Source organism: Pristiophorus japonicus, assembly GCF_044704955.1.
Source record: "Pristiophorus japonicus isolate sPriJap1 chromosome 24 unlocalized genomic scaffold, sPriJap1.hap1 SUPER_24_unloc_1, whole genome shotgun sequence".
NCBI classification, from domain to species: domain Eukaryota; kingdom Metazoa; phylum Chordata; class Chondrichthyes; family Pristiophoridae; genus Pristiophorus; species Pristiophorus japonicus.
In genome coordinates, this window is record NW_027250648.1 from 1311293 (window position 1) to 1329801 (window position 18509).

The 18509-nt window shown below is 52.5% G+C and overlaps 1 protein-coding gene across 1 annotated transcript in view; it reads left to right on the top strand.

Moving 5' to 3' along the window:
- Positions 1 to 18509, top strand: part of pkn1a (protein kinase N1a) — a 229326-nt gene that overhangs the window by 91905 nt on the left and 118912 nt on the right. The window contains exon 5 of the mRNA XM_070869845.1: positions 4858 to 5003. Coding sequence (XP_070725946.1) covers positions 4858 to 5003 — 146 coding nt within the window. The remainder of the gene's footprint in view (positions 1 to 4857; positions 5004 to 18509) is intronic.

Below are 18509 nucleotides of genomic sequence, written 5' to 3' on the forward strand. Positions count from 1 at the left end.
CTCACAGTATCGGCGGGGGGGGGTCACAGTATCGGCGGGGGGGGGGTCTCACAGTATCGGCGGGGGGGGGGGTCACACAGTATCGGCGGGGGGGGGGTCTCACAGTATCGGCGGGGGGGGGGGTCTCACAGTATCGGCGGGGGGGGGGGTCACAGTATCGGCGGGGGGCGGGGTCACACAGTATCGGCGGGGGGGGGGGTCACAGTATCGGCGGGGGGGGGGTCACAGTATCGGCGGGGGGGGGGGTCACAGTATCGGCGGGGGGGGGGGTCACAGTATCGGCGGGGGGGGGGTCACAGTATCGGCGGGGGGGGGTCACAGTATCGGCGGGGGGGGTCACAGTATCGGCGGGGGGGGGGTCTCAGTATCGGCGGGGGGGGGGTCACAGTATCGGCGGGGGGGGGGGTCTCACAGTATCTTGGGGGGGGTCACAGTATCGGCGGGGGGGGGGTCACAGTATCGGCGGGGGGGGGGTCTCACAGTATCGGCGGGGGGGGGGGGTCACACAGTATCGGCGGGGGGGGGGGTCTCACAGTATCGGCGGGGGGGGGTCTCACAGTATCGGCGGGGGGGGGGTCACAGTATCGGCGGGGGGGGGGTCTCACAGTATCGGCGGGGGGGGGGGTCACAGTATCTTGGGGGGGGTCACAGTATCGGCGGGGGGGGGGGGTCTCACAGTATCGGCGGGGGGGGGGGGTCTCACAGTATCTTGGGGGGGGTCACAGTATCGGCGGGGGGGGGGGTCACAGTATCGGCGGGGGGGGGGGGGTCTCACAGTATCGGCGGCGGGGGGGGGGTCACAGTATCGGCGGCGGGGGGGTCTCACAGTATCGGCGGGGGGGGGTCTCACAGTATCGGCGGGGGGGGGTCTCACAGTATCGGCGGGGGGGGGTCTCACAGTATCGGCGGGGGGGGGTCACAGTATCGGCGGGGGGGGGTCTCACAGTATCGGCGGGGGGGGGTCACAGTATCGGCGGGGGGGGGGGTCACAGTATCGGCGGGGGGGGGGTCTCACAGTATCGGCGGGGGGGGGGGTCTCACAGTATCGGCGGGGGGGGGGTCACAGTATCGGCGGGGGGGGGGTCACAGTATCGGCGGGGGGGGGGGGGTCTCACAGTATCGGCGGGGGGGGGGTCACAGTATCGGCGGGGGGGGGTCACAGTATCGGCGGGGGGGGGGGGGTCACAGTATCGGCGGGGGGGGGGGTCTCAGTATCGGCGGGGGGGGGGGGGGTCTCACAGTATCGGCGGGGGGGGGGGTCACAGTATCGGCGGGGGGGGGGGTCTCACAGTATCTGGGGGGGTCTCACAGTATCGGCGGGGGGGGGGGGTCTCACAGTATCGGCGGTGGGGGGGGGGGTCTCACAGTATCGGCGGGGGGGGGGGGGTCACAGTATCGGCGGGGGGTGGGGGTCTCACAGTATCGGCGGGGGGGGGGGGGTCACAGTATCGGCGGGGGGGGGGGGGTCTCACAGTATCGGCGGTGGGGGGGTCACAGTATCGGCGGGGGGGGGGGTCTCACAGTATCGGCGGGGGGGGGGGTCTCACAGTATCGGCGGTGGGGGGGTCACAGTATCGGCGGGGGGGGGTCACAGTATCGGCGGGGGGGGGGGTCTCACAGTATCGGCGGTGGGGGGGTCACAGTATCGGCGGGGGGGGGGGTCTCACAGTATCGGCGGGGGGGGGGGTCTCACAGTATCTTGGGGGGGGTCTCAGTATCGGCGGGGGGAGGGGTCTCACAGTATCTTGGGGGGGGTCACAGTATCGGCGGGGGGGGGTCACACAGTATCTTGGGGGGGGTCTCAGTATCGGCGGGGGGAGGGGTCTCACAGTATCTTGGGGGGGGTCTCACAGTATCGGCGGGGGGGGGGTCTCAGTATCGGCGGGGGGGGGTCACAGTATCGGCGGGGGGGGTCACACAGTATCTTGGGGGGGGTCTCAGTATCGGCGGGGGGGGGGGTCTCACAGTATCGGCGGGGGGGGGGTCTCAGTATCGGCGGGGGGGGGTCACAGTATCGGCGGGGGGGGGTCACACAGTATCTTGGGGGGGGTCTCAGTATCGGCGGGGGGGGGTCACACAGTATCTTGGGGGGGGTCTCAGTATCGGCGGGGGGGGGTCACACAGTATCTGGGGGGGGGTCTCAGTATCGGCGGGGGGGGTCACACAGTATCTGGGGGGGGGTCTCAGTATCGGCGGGGGGGGTCTCACAGTATCTGGGGGGGGGTCTCAGTATCGGCGGGGAGGGGTCACACAGTATCTGGGGGGGGGTCACAGTATCTGGGGGGGGGTCTCAGTATCGGCGGGGGGGGGTCACACAGTATCTGGGGGGGGGTCTCAGTATCGGCGGGGGGGGGGTCACAGTATCGGCGCGGGGGGGTCACACAGTATCTGGGGGGGAGTCTCAGTATCGGCGGGGGGGGTCTCAGTATCTGGGGGGGGTCTCACAGTATCGGCGGGGGGCTCGCACAGTATCCGGTGGGGGGCTCACACAGTATCCGGGGGGGGGTCACACAGTATCTGGGGGGGGTCACACAGTATCGGGCGGGGGGGGGCTCACACAGTATCGGGGGGGTGGTCTCACACAGTATCGGGGGGGTGGTCACACAGTATCGGGGGGGCTCACAGTATCGGCGTCGGAGGGGGGGGGTGCTCACAGTATTCGGGGGGGGGCGGAACGGACGGTGTCGGGAGGGGGCTGCGTGCGGAGTGGTGGTGTCGATGGGGGGGCTGCGGTGTCGGGGGTGGGGGGGGGGGGCGGTGTGTGTGCGGTGTGGTGGTGTCGACAGGGGGGAGGTAATCGGCCGGTGGCGGGGGGGAGATTTCAGATTGAACAGTCGAAGCGTTGAGCACCTGTATTGCGGTAGTTCCCTCGCCCGTTATCGAGGGCACACTCACTTGGGCTTGGGCAGCTGCTGATGCACTCTCTCCACCATGGAGCACCATTCACTATACATTGAGCTACTGCACTGCAGGGGAATGTGACCTGACTGTTTGGTGTTCACTGCTGTGTGGATGGCCGAAGCAGGGACTGTTCATGTATTTAAAGGGAGGCTTGAAGGGATCCAGGAATAGAGGGATCCGGGGACAGAGTGGGAGAGGTAATCGGAGTGGGAGGAGGTGCATGTGGAGTATAGACACCAGCGTAGAGCAGATGTCCAGTGTTTGTGTTCAATGCAAGTTAGTGTGTTAAAAAAAATTACAACAGACTCATTGAGCTGGAGTGCGATCTGGAGACACTCTGAGACAGAAGGGAAGGGGAGGAGTATCTGAACAGTTTGCGCCAGACATCGGTCACATCTCGTAGAGAATAAAGTTGGTGTGACCAACAGTGTACAGAGAAAGGGAAACCCAAGGAAGATTACAGATACCCAGGTAAGATAGAGAAACTTGCTACATGCGAGAATAAGGACAGCCAGAATGCTAACTATGGCACCATGGGGAAGGAGACTGTCCAAAAGGAAGATGAAGGAAACCATATTGTGGTAGTTGCAGGCGATTCAATGTCGGGGGGGAGGGGGAGTGCATACTTTGTAAGTGAGATAGTGTCCCACATGGCATGATGCTTACCTGATGCCAGGTTGAGGGATATCGAGAACCAGCTTGTAAAATATTGGAGGGGAGGTGGAGGACCCAGACGTTGTGGTCCATGTTGGGGCTAACAACATCGGCAAGAGTAGGCAAGCAATCCTGTTGGGGGAGTACTAGGAACGAGGAGCTAAATACACCATCACTCTCACACCCTGCTCCCTGTACACTCACTCTCACACCCTGCTCCCTGTACACTCACTCTCACACCCTGCTCCCTGTACACTCACTCTCGCACCCTGCTCCCTGTACACTCACTCTCACACCCTGCTCCCTGTACACTCACTCTCACACCCTGCTCCCTGTACACTCACTCTCGCACCCTGCTCCCTGTGCACTCACTCTCGCACCCTGCTCCCTGTGCACTCACTCTCGCACCCTGCTCCCTGTACACTCACTCTCGCACCCTGCTCCCTGTACACTCACTCTCGCACCCTGCTCCCTGTACACTCACTCTCGCACCCTGCTCCCTGTGCACTCACTCTCGCACCCTGCTCCCTGTGCACTCACTCTCGCACCCTGCTCCCTGTGCACTCACTCTCGCACCCTGCTCCCTGTGCACTCACTCTCGCACCCTGCTCCCTGTGCACTCACTCTCGCACCCTGCTCCCTGTACACTCACTCTCGCACCCTGCTCCCTGTGCACTCACTCTCGCACCCTGCTCCCTGTGCACTCACTCTCGCACCCTGCTCCATGTGCACTCACTCTCGCACCCTGCTCCCTGTACACTCACTCTCACACCCTGCTCTCTGCACACCGTTGCTCTCGCTCCCTGCGCGCGCTCTCGCACCCTGCTCCCTGTTGGCTGTCACCCATTCCCATTCACTATTACCTTTGGATAATTATTAGGTTAGAGTTTTATACTTTAGTGATGAGAAGAACCTCATGGAAATAACTGAAAGATAATGTTACTGTTTAAAGGTCTGTCTGGGTACAAATATACAGGAAATTCGCCACCATCTAATTCTCGCAATCTGGTTGATGTTGTTTGAATTTTGTAGCCCAGATATTTGGGAAGGGCTGTTCTCAGTGATTCCTTGTCGGTGGCTGAATCCTGAGTGAGAATTCCAAGAACTATTAGTATCAGCAACCTTGAAATAAGTGAAAATCTGCAGGAACTGGGTTGTGACTTTGATCTGTGGGACCTGAGGTGCCATTAACCACAGCATGAGGTGCATGAAGATGAGCTGGGCCCAGCCCTGTCTGAGGAAGGGATAAATCTCCTTCAGCGATGTTTGCGTACCTCAATGGCCTGTTATTTCTTTTTAAAGGCAAACCGGAGTTAAGTCTCCTTGAGCTGAGGATTGAAGAGTTGCGGCATCATTTCCGTGTGGAACATGCTGTGTCGGAAGGGGCGAAAAACGTCCTTCGCCTGCTGGGCTCGGGGAAAGTTCACGATAAGAAAGCTCTGTCCGAGGTAAAGAATCGGAGGCGAAAGCTCTTTTGGAGTTGAAATTCTCTTTGTCATGTACTTGATGACAGTCAGGCTGCTACATGACATTCCACTCTTGGGTTCAATGTGTTCACACACTGCCACTGATTGCCGCTTAACATTCACTCCACTATTTATTGTTCGCTATCACTCGTAATTCTACAACCCATTCCTTTCAACTTCCACTTTGAGTTGATTTGCCTCCATTTCATTTGTTTATCTCAGCTATGATCTTATTAAATGTGGAGCAGGCTCAAGGGGCCGGGTGTCCTACTGCTGCTTATGTTCCTAAATAATAGAATTATATTTCTCACTTTGATTGCATCTGTAAAAGTTCTGTCTCCTTAGAATTTTTATTTGGTGGGGTTCGGGTTAGCCAATAATCGGGTGAGCATAGAAGGTTTGGTTTGCAGTTTGGAAGTACTAGCGTACACTTATGGGAAGCTAGATAGCTACATGCGGGAATAGAAGGTGAAGTGGGAGGAGGCTGGAGGTGTGGAGCGTGAACACTGGCTTAAGCCGAATGGGCCTGTCTCTGCCACAAATTCTACAAAGGAGTTGTTGAAAGCGAGCGTGTCTCCCTGGATCTGTGCAGTTGTGATGAGATTCCGGGGCAGTGTAAAGTCAGGCCTCTGTTACAGTGCAGGGCCTCCCCTTGTGGTCACTGACGGCACTGCAGGCGTCTCTTGGTGAGGGAATATTGACGCTTCTTTCAAACAGTAAAGAATAGATTTTGAAATTTATATTTTTACAAAGACAGTGTTTTGAACCCTCGACTTTTCTCTCCCTTTATTGTGTGGTTAAAATTTGTGGTGAAGTGCTAAAGCAGCAGACTCTTTGTGCGATAAGGTTGTGGAGATCGAACGGCTGGAATTTACAATGGGAGACAGAAAGGGAGAATTCAGAAAACATATATGCCGTCTCCTTCCATCAGCATGTGTTTTATTGGCTCTAGCTGAATGGTGTTTGCATTGTGCCACATCGTGTGTTCCATCTCTTCCTTCTGCTTTAGTGTATAGTTACACCCCGGAAATAGGCCCAGCCATTTACCCATCCCGTTCCCTTACCCCTTCAACCCCCTCACTTCATCCACCGAGCCAATGTCATCTGTGACCGTTTCTGCCTCAAACTCTAACCCTGAAAGTAAATTCCATCGTCTTGTGGCTCTGTCTCGCGAATATTTTCCTGCGCTCTGTTCGAAATCTCTTGTGTTTAATTTCTGGCCCATCGTTCTTGACCCCTGAACAACTGGAAACAGTCTGATTCTGTCGATTGTATCGCCCCGTAATCTGCGTTGTGCTCATGAAAAAAGATCCAATGTTTCAAGTCTGTCTTTGCATTTATATTTCTTCGTACAGGCAGACTCCTAGTGAATCGACATGGTACCTCCACTCTCAAAGGCCTGCCGATATTGTGGGGTCCAATACTGCACACACTTAATACAAAAGCAAAATACTTCAGATGCTGGAATCTGGAATAAAAACAGAAAATGCTGGAAATCTCAGCGGGTCAGTCAGATGTCAGTTCTGACCAAGGGCTGGCAACCGGAAACGTTAACTTTGTTTTTCTCTCCACAGATGCTACCTGACCCGCTGAGATTTCCAGCATTTTCTGTTTTTATTACTGCACATTCTACGCTAACTGGCTCGTATAGTAATACAGGCTCTGCTTCTGAGCTTAATATTTTATTTGTCTTGAGATAAAGCCAGGAATTCTATTAATATTTTTTACATCCTCATCAACCTGAGGTGCTGCCTTTAATGTCCCCCAAATCCCTCTGCCCTTCCCAGCCGACTTCCTATATTGGATATGTTATGTCTCAAATAAAGCAATGTGATTGAGTAAGTGTGACCGTAGTCTCTTTATTCTGACTCCAGAGTGCTGGCACAGCATGGGAGGCCTGCTTGTATGCAGTGCTCCCAAGGGATGCTGGGATCTCTTGGGACTCCCAACAGATGCGCCCTCTGGTGGCGGTAGAATGCTGGTTGCAAGGTGTCGCACACATAAGATCACTTCCACCCCATCCCCCAAAGTTAATAGTACACTTATTTACAGGGTGAGACGATCTGGGGCTTTCCGCTCCCTAGTCGATCGTCTGAGTACAAACACAGGTGCAGGTGAATTGGTTGGGCCTTTGCTGGGCTGCTGTGTTGCTGGCCTTGCTGGGGATGATGAGTTCAGCTTCGTGGTCAACTGTGATGTCGGTTGCCACTTGTATGTGTATCGGAGGGTCGAAGTTGGTGGTGTCCGCTTCAGGTTGCTCGTGGCCGTCTGTGAATCGCAGTTTGGTTTGGTCCAAATGCTTTCTACTAGTTAGTCCATTTTCAAGTTTGGCTACGACAGTGCCAGCAAGCCAGTTGGGACCATGTCCATAGTTGAGTACAAATACAAGGTCATTGACTTCAATATCGCGTGACAAATTTGCGCGATCATGGTACATGCTATATTGATGCCGCCTGCCCTCGACATGATCATGGAATTCAGGGTGGACTAGAGAGAGCCTTGTTTTGTGTGTCCTTTTCATGAGCAGTTCGGCAGGGGGAACTGAGTGGGGTCTTGTGCAGTCGCTGAGCAGGACTCGGGACAGGCGGGTCTGCAGGGAGCCTTCCGACAAGCGTTTCAAGCTTTGCTTGATGGTTTGGACTGCACGTTCTGGCCATTAGATGCAGGCTTGAACGGGGCAGATGTGATGAGCTTGATCCCATTGCGGGTCATGAATTCCTTGAATTGAGTGCTGGTGAAGCACGGCCCATTGTCGCTGACAAGGACATCAGGCAGGCCGTGCATGGCAAACATGGCTCGTAGGCTTTTGATGGTGGCAGTGGACGTGCTTACTGAAATTATTACACACTCAATCCATTTTGAATAAGCATCCACAACAACCAAAAACATTTTGCCTCAACAGGCCAGCGAAGTCAACGTGGATCCTAGACCATGGTTTGGAGGGCCATGACCACAAACTTAGCGGTGCCTCCCTGGGTGCATTGCACAGTTGAGAGCAAGTGTTGCATCGGCACACGCAAGACTCCAAATCTGAGTCGATGCCGGGCTGTCACACATGGGATCTGGCTATAGCTTTCATCATTACTATGCCTGGGTGGGTACTGTGTAGGTCGTGTATGAACATTTCTCTGCCTTTCTTGGGCAAAACCACGCGATTACCCCACAAAAGACAGTCCGCCTGTATGGACATTTCATCTTTGCGCCGCTGGAACGGCTTGATCTCACCATGCATCTCTTCTGGGACGCTGGACCAGCTCCCATTGAGTTTTTTTTTTTACAAGGGACAGTAAAGGATCCTGGCTGGTCCAGGTCCTGATCTGGTGAGCCGTAATGGATGACTTTTCGTTTTCAAATGCATCCATCACCAAGAGCAAGTCTGCAGGCTGTGCCATTTCCACCCTGGTGGTGGGCAATGGTAGCTGACTGAGAGCATCAGCGCAGTTCTCTGTGCCTGGCCTGTGGTGAATTACATAGTTAAATGCAGACAGCGTAAGGCCCATCTTTGGATGCGAGCAGAGGCATTGTTATTAATACCTTTGCTCTCTGAGAATAGCGATATGAGCGGCTTATGGTCAGTTTCTAATTTGAACTTAAGCCCAAACAGATACTGGTGCATTTTTTACCCCCGTAAACGCATGCCAGAGCTTCTTTTTCAGTCAAGCTGTAGGCCCTTTTGGCCTTGGACAAGCTCCTGGACGCATAAGCGACCGGTTGCAATATTCCCGATTCGTTTACTTCTTGTAACACACACACGACCCTGTACAAAGACACTTCGCAAGCTAGCACTAAACGTTGACAAGGGTCATAAAGGACAAGCAGTTTGTTGGAACATAACAGATTTCTGGCTTTCCCAAAAGCAATCTCTTGTGATTTCCCGTATACCAAGTCATCTCCCTTGCGTAGCAACACATGTAGAGGTTCTAGCAAGGTGCTTAACCCGGGTAGGAAATTACCCAAATAATTGAGAAGTCCCAGGAACGACCGCAGCTCCGTAACGTTCTGTGGTCTCGGCGCGTTCTTGATGGCCTCCAACTTGGCGTCGGTGGGTCTGATGCCGTCTGCCCCGATTCTTCTCCCTAAGAACTCAATCTCTGGCGCCAGGAAAACACACTTTGAGCGTTTCAACCTGAGTCCCACACGATCTAGTTGACTTAGAACCTCTTCCAGGTTCTGCAAGTGTTCGATGGTGTCCCGACCTGTGATCAATATGTCGTCCTGGAAAACCACGGTGCGCGGAACCGACTTTAGCAGACTCTCCATGTTCCTTTGAAAAATAGCCGCGGCCAATCGAATCCCAAACGGGCATCTATTGTAGATGAACAGACTTTTGTGCGTGTTGATGCAGGTGAGCCCTTTCGAAGATTCTGCCAGCTCCTGCGTCATGTCGGCCGAGGTCAGGTCCAACTTGGTGAACGACTTCCCTCTTGTCAGTGTCGCAAATAGGTCGTCTGCCTTGGGTAGCGGGTACTGGTCCTGCAGCGAAAAACGGTTAATCGTTATTTTATAGTCCCCACAAATTCTGACCGTGCCATCGCCCTTGAGAACCGGAACAATCGGACTGGCCCACTCGTTGAACTCAACCGGCGCGATGATGCCCTCTCGTTGCAGCCTGTCCAGCTTGATCTCCACTTTCTCTCGCATCCTGTATGGCACCTTGTGGTGGATGGGCCGTGTACCGGGAACCAAGTGGATCTGCACCTTCGCCCCAGAGAAATTTCCGATGCCTGGTTCAAACAATGACGGGAACTTTTTCAAAACCTGGGCACATGAGGCGTCGTCGACGGACGAAAACACTCGGATGTCGTCCCAGTTCCAGCGGATTTTTCCCAGCCAGCTTATGTCGAACAGTGTGGGGCCATCTCTTGGTACAATCCATAGTGGTTCTTCATGAGGCCATAGGCTGTTGCCCCGCAGACGGTGAGGAGGATCGCCCTTCGTTTGGCAGCGTTCTCGTTCCCTTCCAGCTCATTGGCCGTGAAGTATTGGTCGAGTCGCTCCACGAAGACTTCCCAATCGTCACCTTCTGAGAATTTCTCCAGGATACTAACAGTTCTCTGTATTTTTGCGTGATGGTTCGTTATCTATTACTCGTCGCCAGTTGTTATGTGTCAAATAAAGCAATGTGACTATGTACTGCAGACTTGAGTAAGTGTGACCTTAGTCTCTTTATACTGACTCCAGAGTGCTGGCACAGCATGAGAGGCCTGCTGTTGGATCTCTTCATTTTCAATGAGTTTCGAAATCCAGTCATAGGCTAAAGTAACTTTATTTCAGCAACAGCAGCAGCAGTTCTTGGCAAAGTTCCAGCTCTTTATTGTACTGGAGCACATTTCTGAAAATGGCTGAATTTATGGCCGGATCAACTTGCAACAATAAACTCACCCTCTTTGATACTATTGGCTCAACAGTATGTGTTGTTAACCCATGGTTGGCTCTCAGCCAAAGTCCTGAGATGTCAAGTGTGATTGATGGTCTAATGCATTGTGCCAGTTCACACGTCCACAATCTAACTGCTGTCTGTGTTTTCTCCCAGCTTTGCAGCTCACTTGTATTCTCTATCAATCCCCCCTTTGATTCTTTCAAAAACTGAATCATAAAACATCAGGTATCAATGGTTAAACATTCTACAAAATAATTTCATACATGCTAATGGAGTTTCCTCCTAAAATTTGCAGATGTGTTTCGCCACATGTCCGGACTAGTAGCTTCCACACAAATTTACACCAACCCGAGTTCCATCGTGGCCACAATGAAAGTCTGGTTTTAGTAGGTTAATTAACCTCATTCCAATTTAATCCAAATCAATGTCTTAATTCAACCAGTAAACAACCTTCCCTTAAACATAACCTACCCCTGTGCCACGTACAGACGGTCTGCTGGGACCTGCAAGGTGTCTCACCTGTGGGACAGCAGCTATAGCCGCCTGGTCGCAACAACATTTAATCAACATAAACAAACAATATAAAAGTAAAATAATTACAACAAATAGAATTAAACCTTCCACCAATGAAGTTCCTATTGAACCTAGCCATCAAGTGACTCCGCTCCACAAAGTGAATGATGGGGGTTGCTTAAGTTTTTCTACCTCCTTTTGGATATGCTTCACTAAGTGGGTAATTTCTTCGGAGCTATCTGGGATATACGTGCAACACTCAGTTCCGAGTAGGGCGCAAGTACCTCCCTTTTCAGCCAGGATGCAATCAAGGGCCAGCCTATTCTGTAGGGCTACTGTGCGGATTGCTACCATTTCTGCATTGATTTTAACTCGGGCCTCTGAGGTATCATTGGTTACACGTTCCACAACGGATGCCATGTTAATGGATTCCCTTGCCAGTCTGGTGGTCCCATACCTGGGGATCAGAATGGCAAAGAACCTCTCTGTTTCTGTGATAGCTCTCTTAGGACAGCGTAAATGTTCCGACAGGGACTTTATATGATACATATATGGCACAATGTAGGCTAAATAGCAGGATCCCGTCCAATTCTGGGGCAGCCAAGGGTAGGCCTTGTGGCCACACACCCAATAGGTGCCATTATAGGCAATGAAGGTTAGCTGTTTCTTTGTCAGCAACACTCCGGGGCTTCTAGTAAGTCTCGGACTTCTTTTCCATTTCGGATCGGTATACCAGCAGCAGTGAGGGATCCTCTTTTCAGCCATAACTGACCAAAGTCGTGAGCGACTCCAAAAGCATAACGCGAATCTGTGTAGACATTAGCTGTCTGTCCTTCTGCTATTCGGCATGCTTCAGACAAGGCCAGTAACTCAGACTGTTGTGCTGACGTTCCTGAGGGTAAACATCCTTTTGCCACTACCTCATATAAGGTTGTAACTGCCCATCCTGCTTTTCTGGTACCATTGTCAACAAAGGAGGAACCATCTGTAAACAGGATGAGGTCTGGGTTGTGCAGAGGCTCCTCTGCTGCTAAGGCTGCTTCTTCTGTTTCTTTTAAAATCTCCACGCAGTCATGCTCTTCACATTCTCCCCCACCTTGCTCCCTCGATTCTGACATCGGGAGCGTAGTTGCGGGATTAACCGGGCTGGCCCGGACAATATGGAGATTAGGAGCTTCCAAAACTGCTGTCCAGCGGGTCCATCTAGCTGCCGTCACCTGAGACATTCTATTCATAGACAGCAAAGCGTGTACGGTGTGGGGACACTTGACAATCAGCTTTTGGTCGAGGACTAGACCCGCAGTGATCATTACCGCTCAACATGTAGCTTCCATGGCCCTTAGGCAACTTCCCCATCCGAGGGCTACCGCATCCAGTTTTGCCGAATAATAGCCAATAGGTCTTTGCCGATCCCCATGTTCTTGTGTCAGTATAGCTGTCATGTATCCTTTTTTCTCATGGACAAACAGGGTAAATCGCTTACCACTGTCGGGGATTCCCAGAGCCGGTGCCGAACACAAGACCTTTCAAACTGGGGAAGGCCTCTTGCTGTTCCTTAGTGAGGGTGATGGCTTCTTTAGAGGCACGTTTCCCCTTTAAGGGGCCCAAGTTTCGGGCCGTGCCTAGAACGGCGCAGCCCCGACCTGGACACCCGTTTTTCGCGCTCGAAAGTGCGCCGAAAAAATACTTACAGGTTCTCCGGCTTCCTGCAGGTCCTCTGGAGCTGGGCGCGGCGCAGCACGAGCTGTGGGGGGCGGAGCCAGGTCCCGGCGCTGAAAACAGTGCCGGGACCTCTGCACATGCGCGCTACAGTGGGAGCGCAAGTGCAGTAGCTCCAGGCGCCCAAAACTGTGGGAGGGGCCCGAAGCACGCAGCCCCGAGCCCTGGTCGAATGGCCTCACTGGGGCGGGGTGGATCAGGCTGCACCTCCCACACCCAGCTTCTGCTTGCTCCCTTCAGCTGACTCTGTCAAATCCCCCTCCCCGCCCCCCCCCCAGCTCTCGCTCCGACCCCCTCCCCGACCCGACTCCTCCCCTGGACCCGACCCCCGCTCCACCCCCCGACTCAACCTGACTCGACTCCCACTCCCCCGCCCCGGACTCGACCAGACTCTCGCTCCGCTCCCAGACCTGACCTAACCCCCGGCCACCTACCTTTAACTCCGGTGCTGGGGGCGGGCTCCGCCTGAAGTCTTTGGCCCAGCTGAGCCCATTCAGCCTCCCTCTCCGCTCCTCTCTCCTCTCCCCTCCCTTTCTCCCTCCCTTCTCTCCCTCCTTCCCCTCCATCCTCCCCCTCCCTCTCTCCCTCCCTCCCTTCTCCCTCCCCCCTCCCTCCCTCCCTCTTTCCTTCCTGTCCCTCCCTCCCTCCTCCCCCCCCCTTCTCCCCCCCCCCTTCTCCCCCTCCCTCCCTCCCGCCTTCTCCCCTCCCTCCCCCGTAAGTGGTCAGACACGCCCCCTTTGAAAAAAAAATCTGTTCCAAACTGAAACAGTTCTAACTGACTAGAACTGGAGCAAACTAAATGCCGAGAATTGCAATTTCTAAGATGCTCCATTCTAAACCAGTTGCTCCAAAAAAACAGGAGCAACTCAGGCCGAAACTTGGCCCCAATATATCATTCAGTGGCTGAGCAAGCTGTGTGAAGGAGTCAATCCAATTTCTGTTAAAATTACACAATCCCAAAAAGACCGTAGTTCCTGAATAGTGGTGGGTTTTTTAGCACCTGGGTAAGTTCTCTCTTTCCTTGTGAAATCTTTTGTCCCAGGTATACAACCTCTTGGGATATTTGTGCTTTGTCGATGCTGGCTTTATGTCCTTTCAGCCAAAGGTGGTCCAGCAGAGCTCGTAGATCTTGTTCATGCTGTTCTTCCGTGTTTGAAGCTAGCAGGATATTGTCTACATATTGGATGACTGTGGATGACAGGGGAGGTAATTCTCGCAAATGGCTTTGTAAAGCCATGTGGAATACCGTAGGGCTGTTGTGGAAACCCTGCGATAACCGGGTCCAAGTATGCTGTTGTCCTTGGACAGTGAAAGCAAACCACTGTCGAACCTCCGGTGCCAGAGGCACCGACCAAAATCCATTGGCCATATCGATAACCGAGAAATATTTATGTTCCGGTTTGAGGGCATTAAAAATGGTGGAGGGATCTGCGACCAAAGGAGCTTTTTGATCAATACACTGGTTAGCTTTCCTATAATCGACAGTCAAACACCAAGTCTCATTAGATTTCTGTACCGGCCACACGGGGCTATTGGAGGAGCTATGCGTTTTAATGAGCACCCTTTGTTTCTCCAATTGCTGAATAACAGGTAGGATTCCCGTGATGGCAGTTGGACTGATGGGATACTGTTTAGTGCATGGAGGCTTGGTCCCGGTAAATGACTCTGGCTCCATCTGGAGTAGGCCACAATCGTTCTTATCTTTAGCCCATATCGGGTGTTCCTTCAATTCTTCTTTCTTCAAGGTTCTAATTGACCATGTCACCCGACCATCCTCAAAATGCAACGATGAATCTACTTGGATTAGAATGTCCATTCCCAAAAGGGGTTGATCTACTGGGCCTATCCAGACCCGCGTGGTTAGTTCATGTGGACCCAGCCCTATAAGTATCGGTGTTGTCCTTTTAATTTCCATTTTATGGCCCCCAATTCCATAGGCTGTACGTGCAAAGAGTCTCCATATTGTAGGGTTAAGCATGTTAATTCCGCCCCTGTGTCTAAAAGACAGTCCATATCCTTATCGCCCACCCTCACAGTTATATATAGCCCATCTCCCCTCTGTTGTATTAGTGCGAGGAGAGGAGCCAGGGCGGGCTCTTATCGTTTTTTGCTATCCCAAGCAACTCTTTTTGTTGTTGTATTGTCAGTCGCTTAAGTGCTTCTATGAGGTCGTTATCTTGTGACAAGCCAGGCTTGTTGGCTGAATTGTATCCCTGGCTGCGTCCTCTTCCCCGGCCACGACCTTGCTGTTTTGCCCTGCATGTCTTGGCCCAGTGACCTTCTTTCCCACAATAATGACATTTTCCGGGTAATTTTCCTAATGACTGCTTATCGGAATCCTGGAATTTCCATCCCACAGCCTGTACAGCTTGAGCTCCCATATCCCTGTCGAATTGGTTACATCGATCCACCAATGCTGCAAAGGTAGTTCCTCTACCTTCCCAGTCCGGTAACACTACCTTAAGCATTTTGGACAGTTCTGGCTTTAGACCTGCCACGAAAGCTGCTTTCAGGGGTCCAAACACTTGTTCATCCATTTCCTCATCTGTATTATTCATACCCGAATGTTCAAGCCACGTGCATCGAAACCGCTTGTCATACTCCAGGACCTCCTCTGTTCCTTTCTGTTGGCAGGCTGCAATTTTTCCCCAGTCTGTTTTAGCTGGACTAAAGGCTTGCAGCCAGTGTTTAATCGCCTCCCACCCTGCATTTAATTCTTGCTCATCCTGCCCCAAAGCTTCTTCTACCTTGTCGTGCAATTTTCTTCCTTGTGCTTTTGGCACCATTATGGTCAAAATTTGCACTCCGTCCCAGGGATGAAGTTGATATATATTTCTTAGGCGGTCCAATTGGTCCCACGTTTTCACTCCCCCTTTCTTTGGATTGGGCAACTCCTTGGACCATTTATCAATTTTCTCTGGGTCTGCCGGATCATGAACTAAGTATTTTCCACACACCCTTTTCTTCATTCTTTTGTTTCCGTCCTCAGCCACAGTCTCTTCTGATTTGACTACAACTCGTCTTTTTTTTAAATGGGGCAAAGCGCACCCCTAATTCCTCATCCTCCGACCCTGTATCGTCAGAGAATTCAGAATCCGTATCTATTCCTCGGCCGTGTCCTCGGGTTTGCACTTTTAATTTATCCAAACATGGGTACCCTGGGAATTGACCGATACATTTTCCTTTTCCCATTACTGTCTCTTGACCGAATTATTTTTTCCATTCTTTAATTTCACCTTTAAGATCTTTAACTTCCGCTTCCGACTTTTCAAGTTCAAGTCTTTTCTGTCGCAGCTGTGCACAAACAGCTTGCAATTGGTCCTTTGTACTGGTCAGGTCCCTATCATGTTGGGAACGCGTCATGATTTCATTCTGCTGTCGGATCTGTCCCATAATGGCTAGGGACCATCGGATTCGCTCTTTATTTTTCATTCCGGTCGTTTTTCCTTAGACCCTTTTGATCTTGTCCAAGGACCATTGTCCTTTGGAGATACCGTACTTTTCTTCAATGTTGATACAGGTTTTAGATAAGTCGAATTGTCGCTCTATGTATTCTTTCAACTGTTGGAGGATTTCGTCTATCAAAATCTCAGGTGGGGCCCTCCTGCCTTTAACAGTTGTAGGCAATTCTTTGCTCTTATCTCCTGCTGCCATAGTACTGATTTCTTTACTGGGGTCTCGAGTCGTAGGCTTTCCAGCCGAATCAGTGGGTCGGTAATTAATTAACTAACGCACTGCCGAAGTTAGACGTCTATAGGACCTCGAGCCAATTACCAACCGGAGGGTTCGCAAACCGGAGGCTTTCGGAATCGCGTAGAAGGAGAGGCGAATTTAGACAATTGACCGAGGACTTTTATAAAGAGGAGTCCTTACTTCAGTATGTAGGTCCGATGTCCAAAATTCAGCTTCTTCCCTCAGTGATCCTGTTCGTGACACCAAAATTGTTAGATCTCTTAATTTTCAGTGAGATTCGAAATCCGGTCGTAGGTTAAAGTAACTTTATTTCAGCAACAGAAGCAGCAGTTCTTGGCAAAGTTCCAGCTCTTTATTGTACTGGAGCACATGTCTGAAAATGGCTGAATTTATAACGGATCAATTTACAACAATGAACTCGCCCTCTTTGGTACTATTGGCTCAACAGTATGTGTTGTTAGCCCATGGTTGGCTCTCAGCCCAAAGTCCTGAGATGTCAAGTGTGATTGATGGCCGAATGCATTGTGCCAGTTCACACGTCCACAATCTAACTGCTGTCTGTGTTTTCTCCCAGCTTTGCAACTTGCTTGTATTCTCTATCACCTGCTGATACGTAGTGCTCCCAAGGGATGCTGGGATCCCTTGGGACTCCAACAGATGCACCCTCTGGTGGCGGTAGAATGGGCCCCGATCCCCACTGTGTGACGCGGGCCCCGGTCCCCGCTGTGTGACTCGGGCCCCGGTCCCCGCTGTGTGACGCGGGCCCCGGTCCCCGCTGTGTGACGCGGGCCCCGGTCCCCGCTGTGTGACGCGGGCCCCGGTCCCCGCTGTGTGACGCGGGCCCCGGTCCCCGCTGTGTGACGCGGGCCCCGGTCCCCGCTGTGTGACGCGGGCCCCGGTCCCCGCTGTGTGACGCGGGCCCCGGTCCCCGCTGTGTGACGCGGGCCCCGGTCCCCGCTGTGTGACGCGGGCCCCGGTCCCCGCTGTGTGACGCGGGCCCCGGTCCCCGCTGTGTGACGCGGGCCCCGGTCCCCGCTGTGTGACGCGGGCCCCGGTCCCCGCTGTGTGACGCGGGCCAACCTTCAATGACTGATGAACCATGACACCCAGGTCTCGTTGCACCTCCCCTTTTCCTAATCTGCCGCCATTCAGATAATATTCTGCCTTAGTGTTTTTGCCCCCAAAGTGGATAACCTTACATTTATCCACATTATACTTCATCTGCCCACTCACCTAACCTGTCCAAGTCACCCTGCAGCCTCTTGGCATCCCCCTCACAGCTCACACTGCCACCCAGTTTAGTGTCATCTGCAAACTTGGAGATATTACACTCAATTCCTTCATCTCAATCATTGATGTATATTGTAAATAGCTGGGGTCCCAGCACTGAGCCCTGCGGCACCCCACTAGTCACTGCCTGCCATTCTGAAAAGGACCCGTTTATTCCGCCTCTCTGTTCCTGTCTGCCAACCAGTTCTCTATCCACGTCAGTGCATTTCCCTCAATACCATGTGCTTCAATTTTGCACACCTATCTCTTGCACACCAAATACACCACATCCACTGGTTCTCCCTTGTCCACTCTACTAGTTACATCCTCCACAAATTCCAGAAGATTTGTCAAGCATGATTTCCCTTTCATAAATCCATGCTGACTTGGACCAATCCTGTCACTGCTTTCCAAATGTGCTGTTATTTCATCTTTAATAATTGATTCCAACATTTTCCCCACTACTGATGTCAGGCTAACCCATCTATAATTACCCATTTTTTTCTCTCCCTCCTTTCTTAAAAAGTGGTGTTATATTAGCTACCCTCCAGTCCATACGAACTGATCCAGAGTCGATAGACTGTTGGAAAATAATCACCAATGCATCCACTATTTCTAGGGCCACTTCCCTAAGCACTCTGGGATGCAGACCATCAGGCCCCGGAGATTTATCGGCCTTCAATCCCATCAATTTCCCGAACACAATTTCTCACTTAATAATAATATCCTTCAGTTCCTCCTTCTCACTAGACCCTCGGTCCCCTAGTACTTCCGGAAGGTTATTTGTGTCTTCCTTCGTGAAGACAGAACTGATGTATTTGTTCAACTGGTCTGCCATTTCTTTGTTCCCCATTCTAAATTCACCTGAGTCCGACTGCAAGGGACCTACGTTTGTCTTCACTAATCTTTTTCTC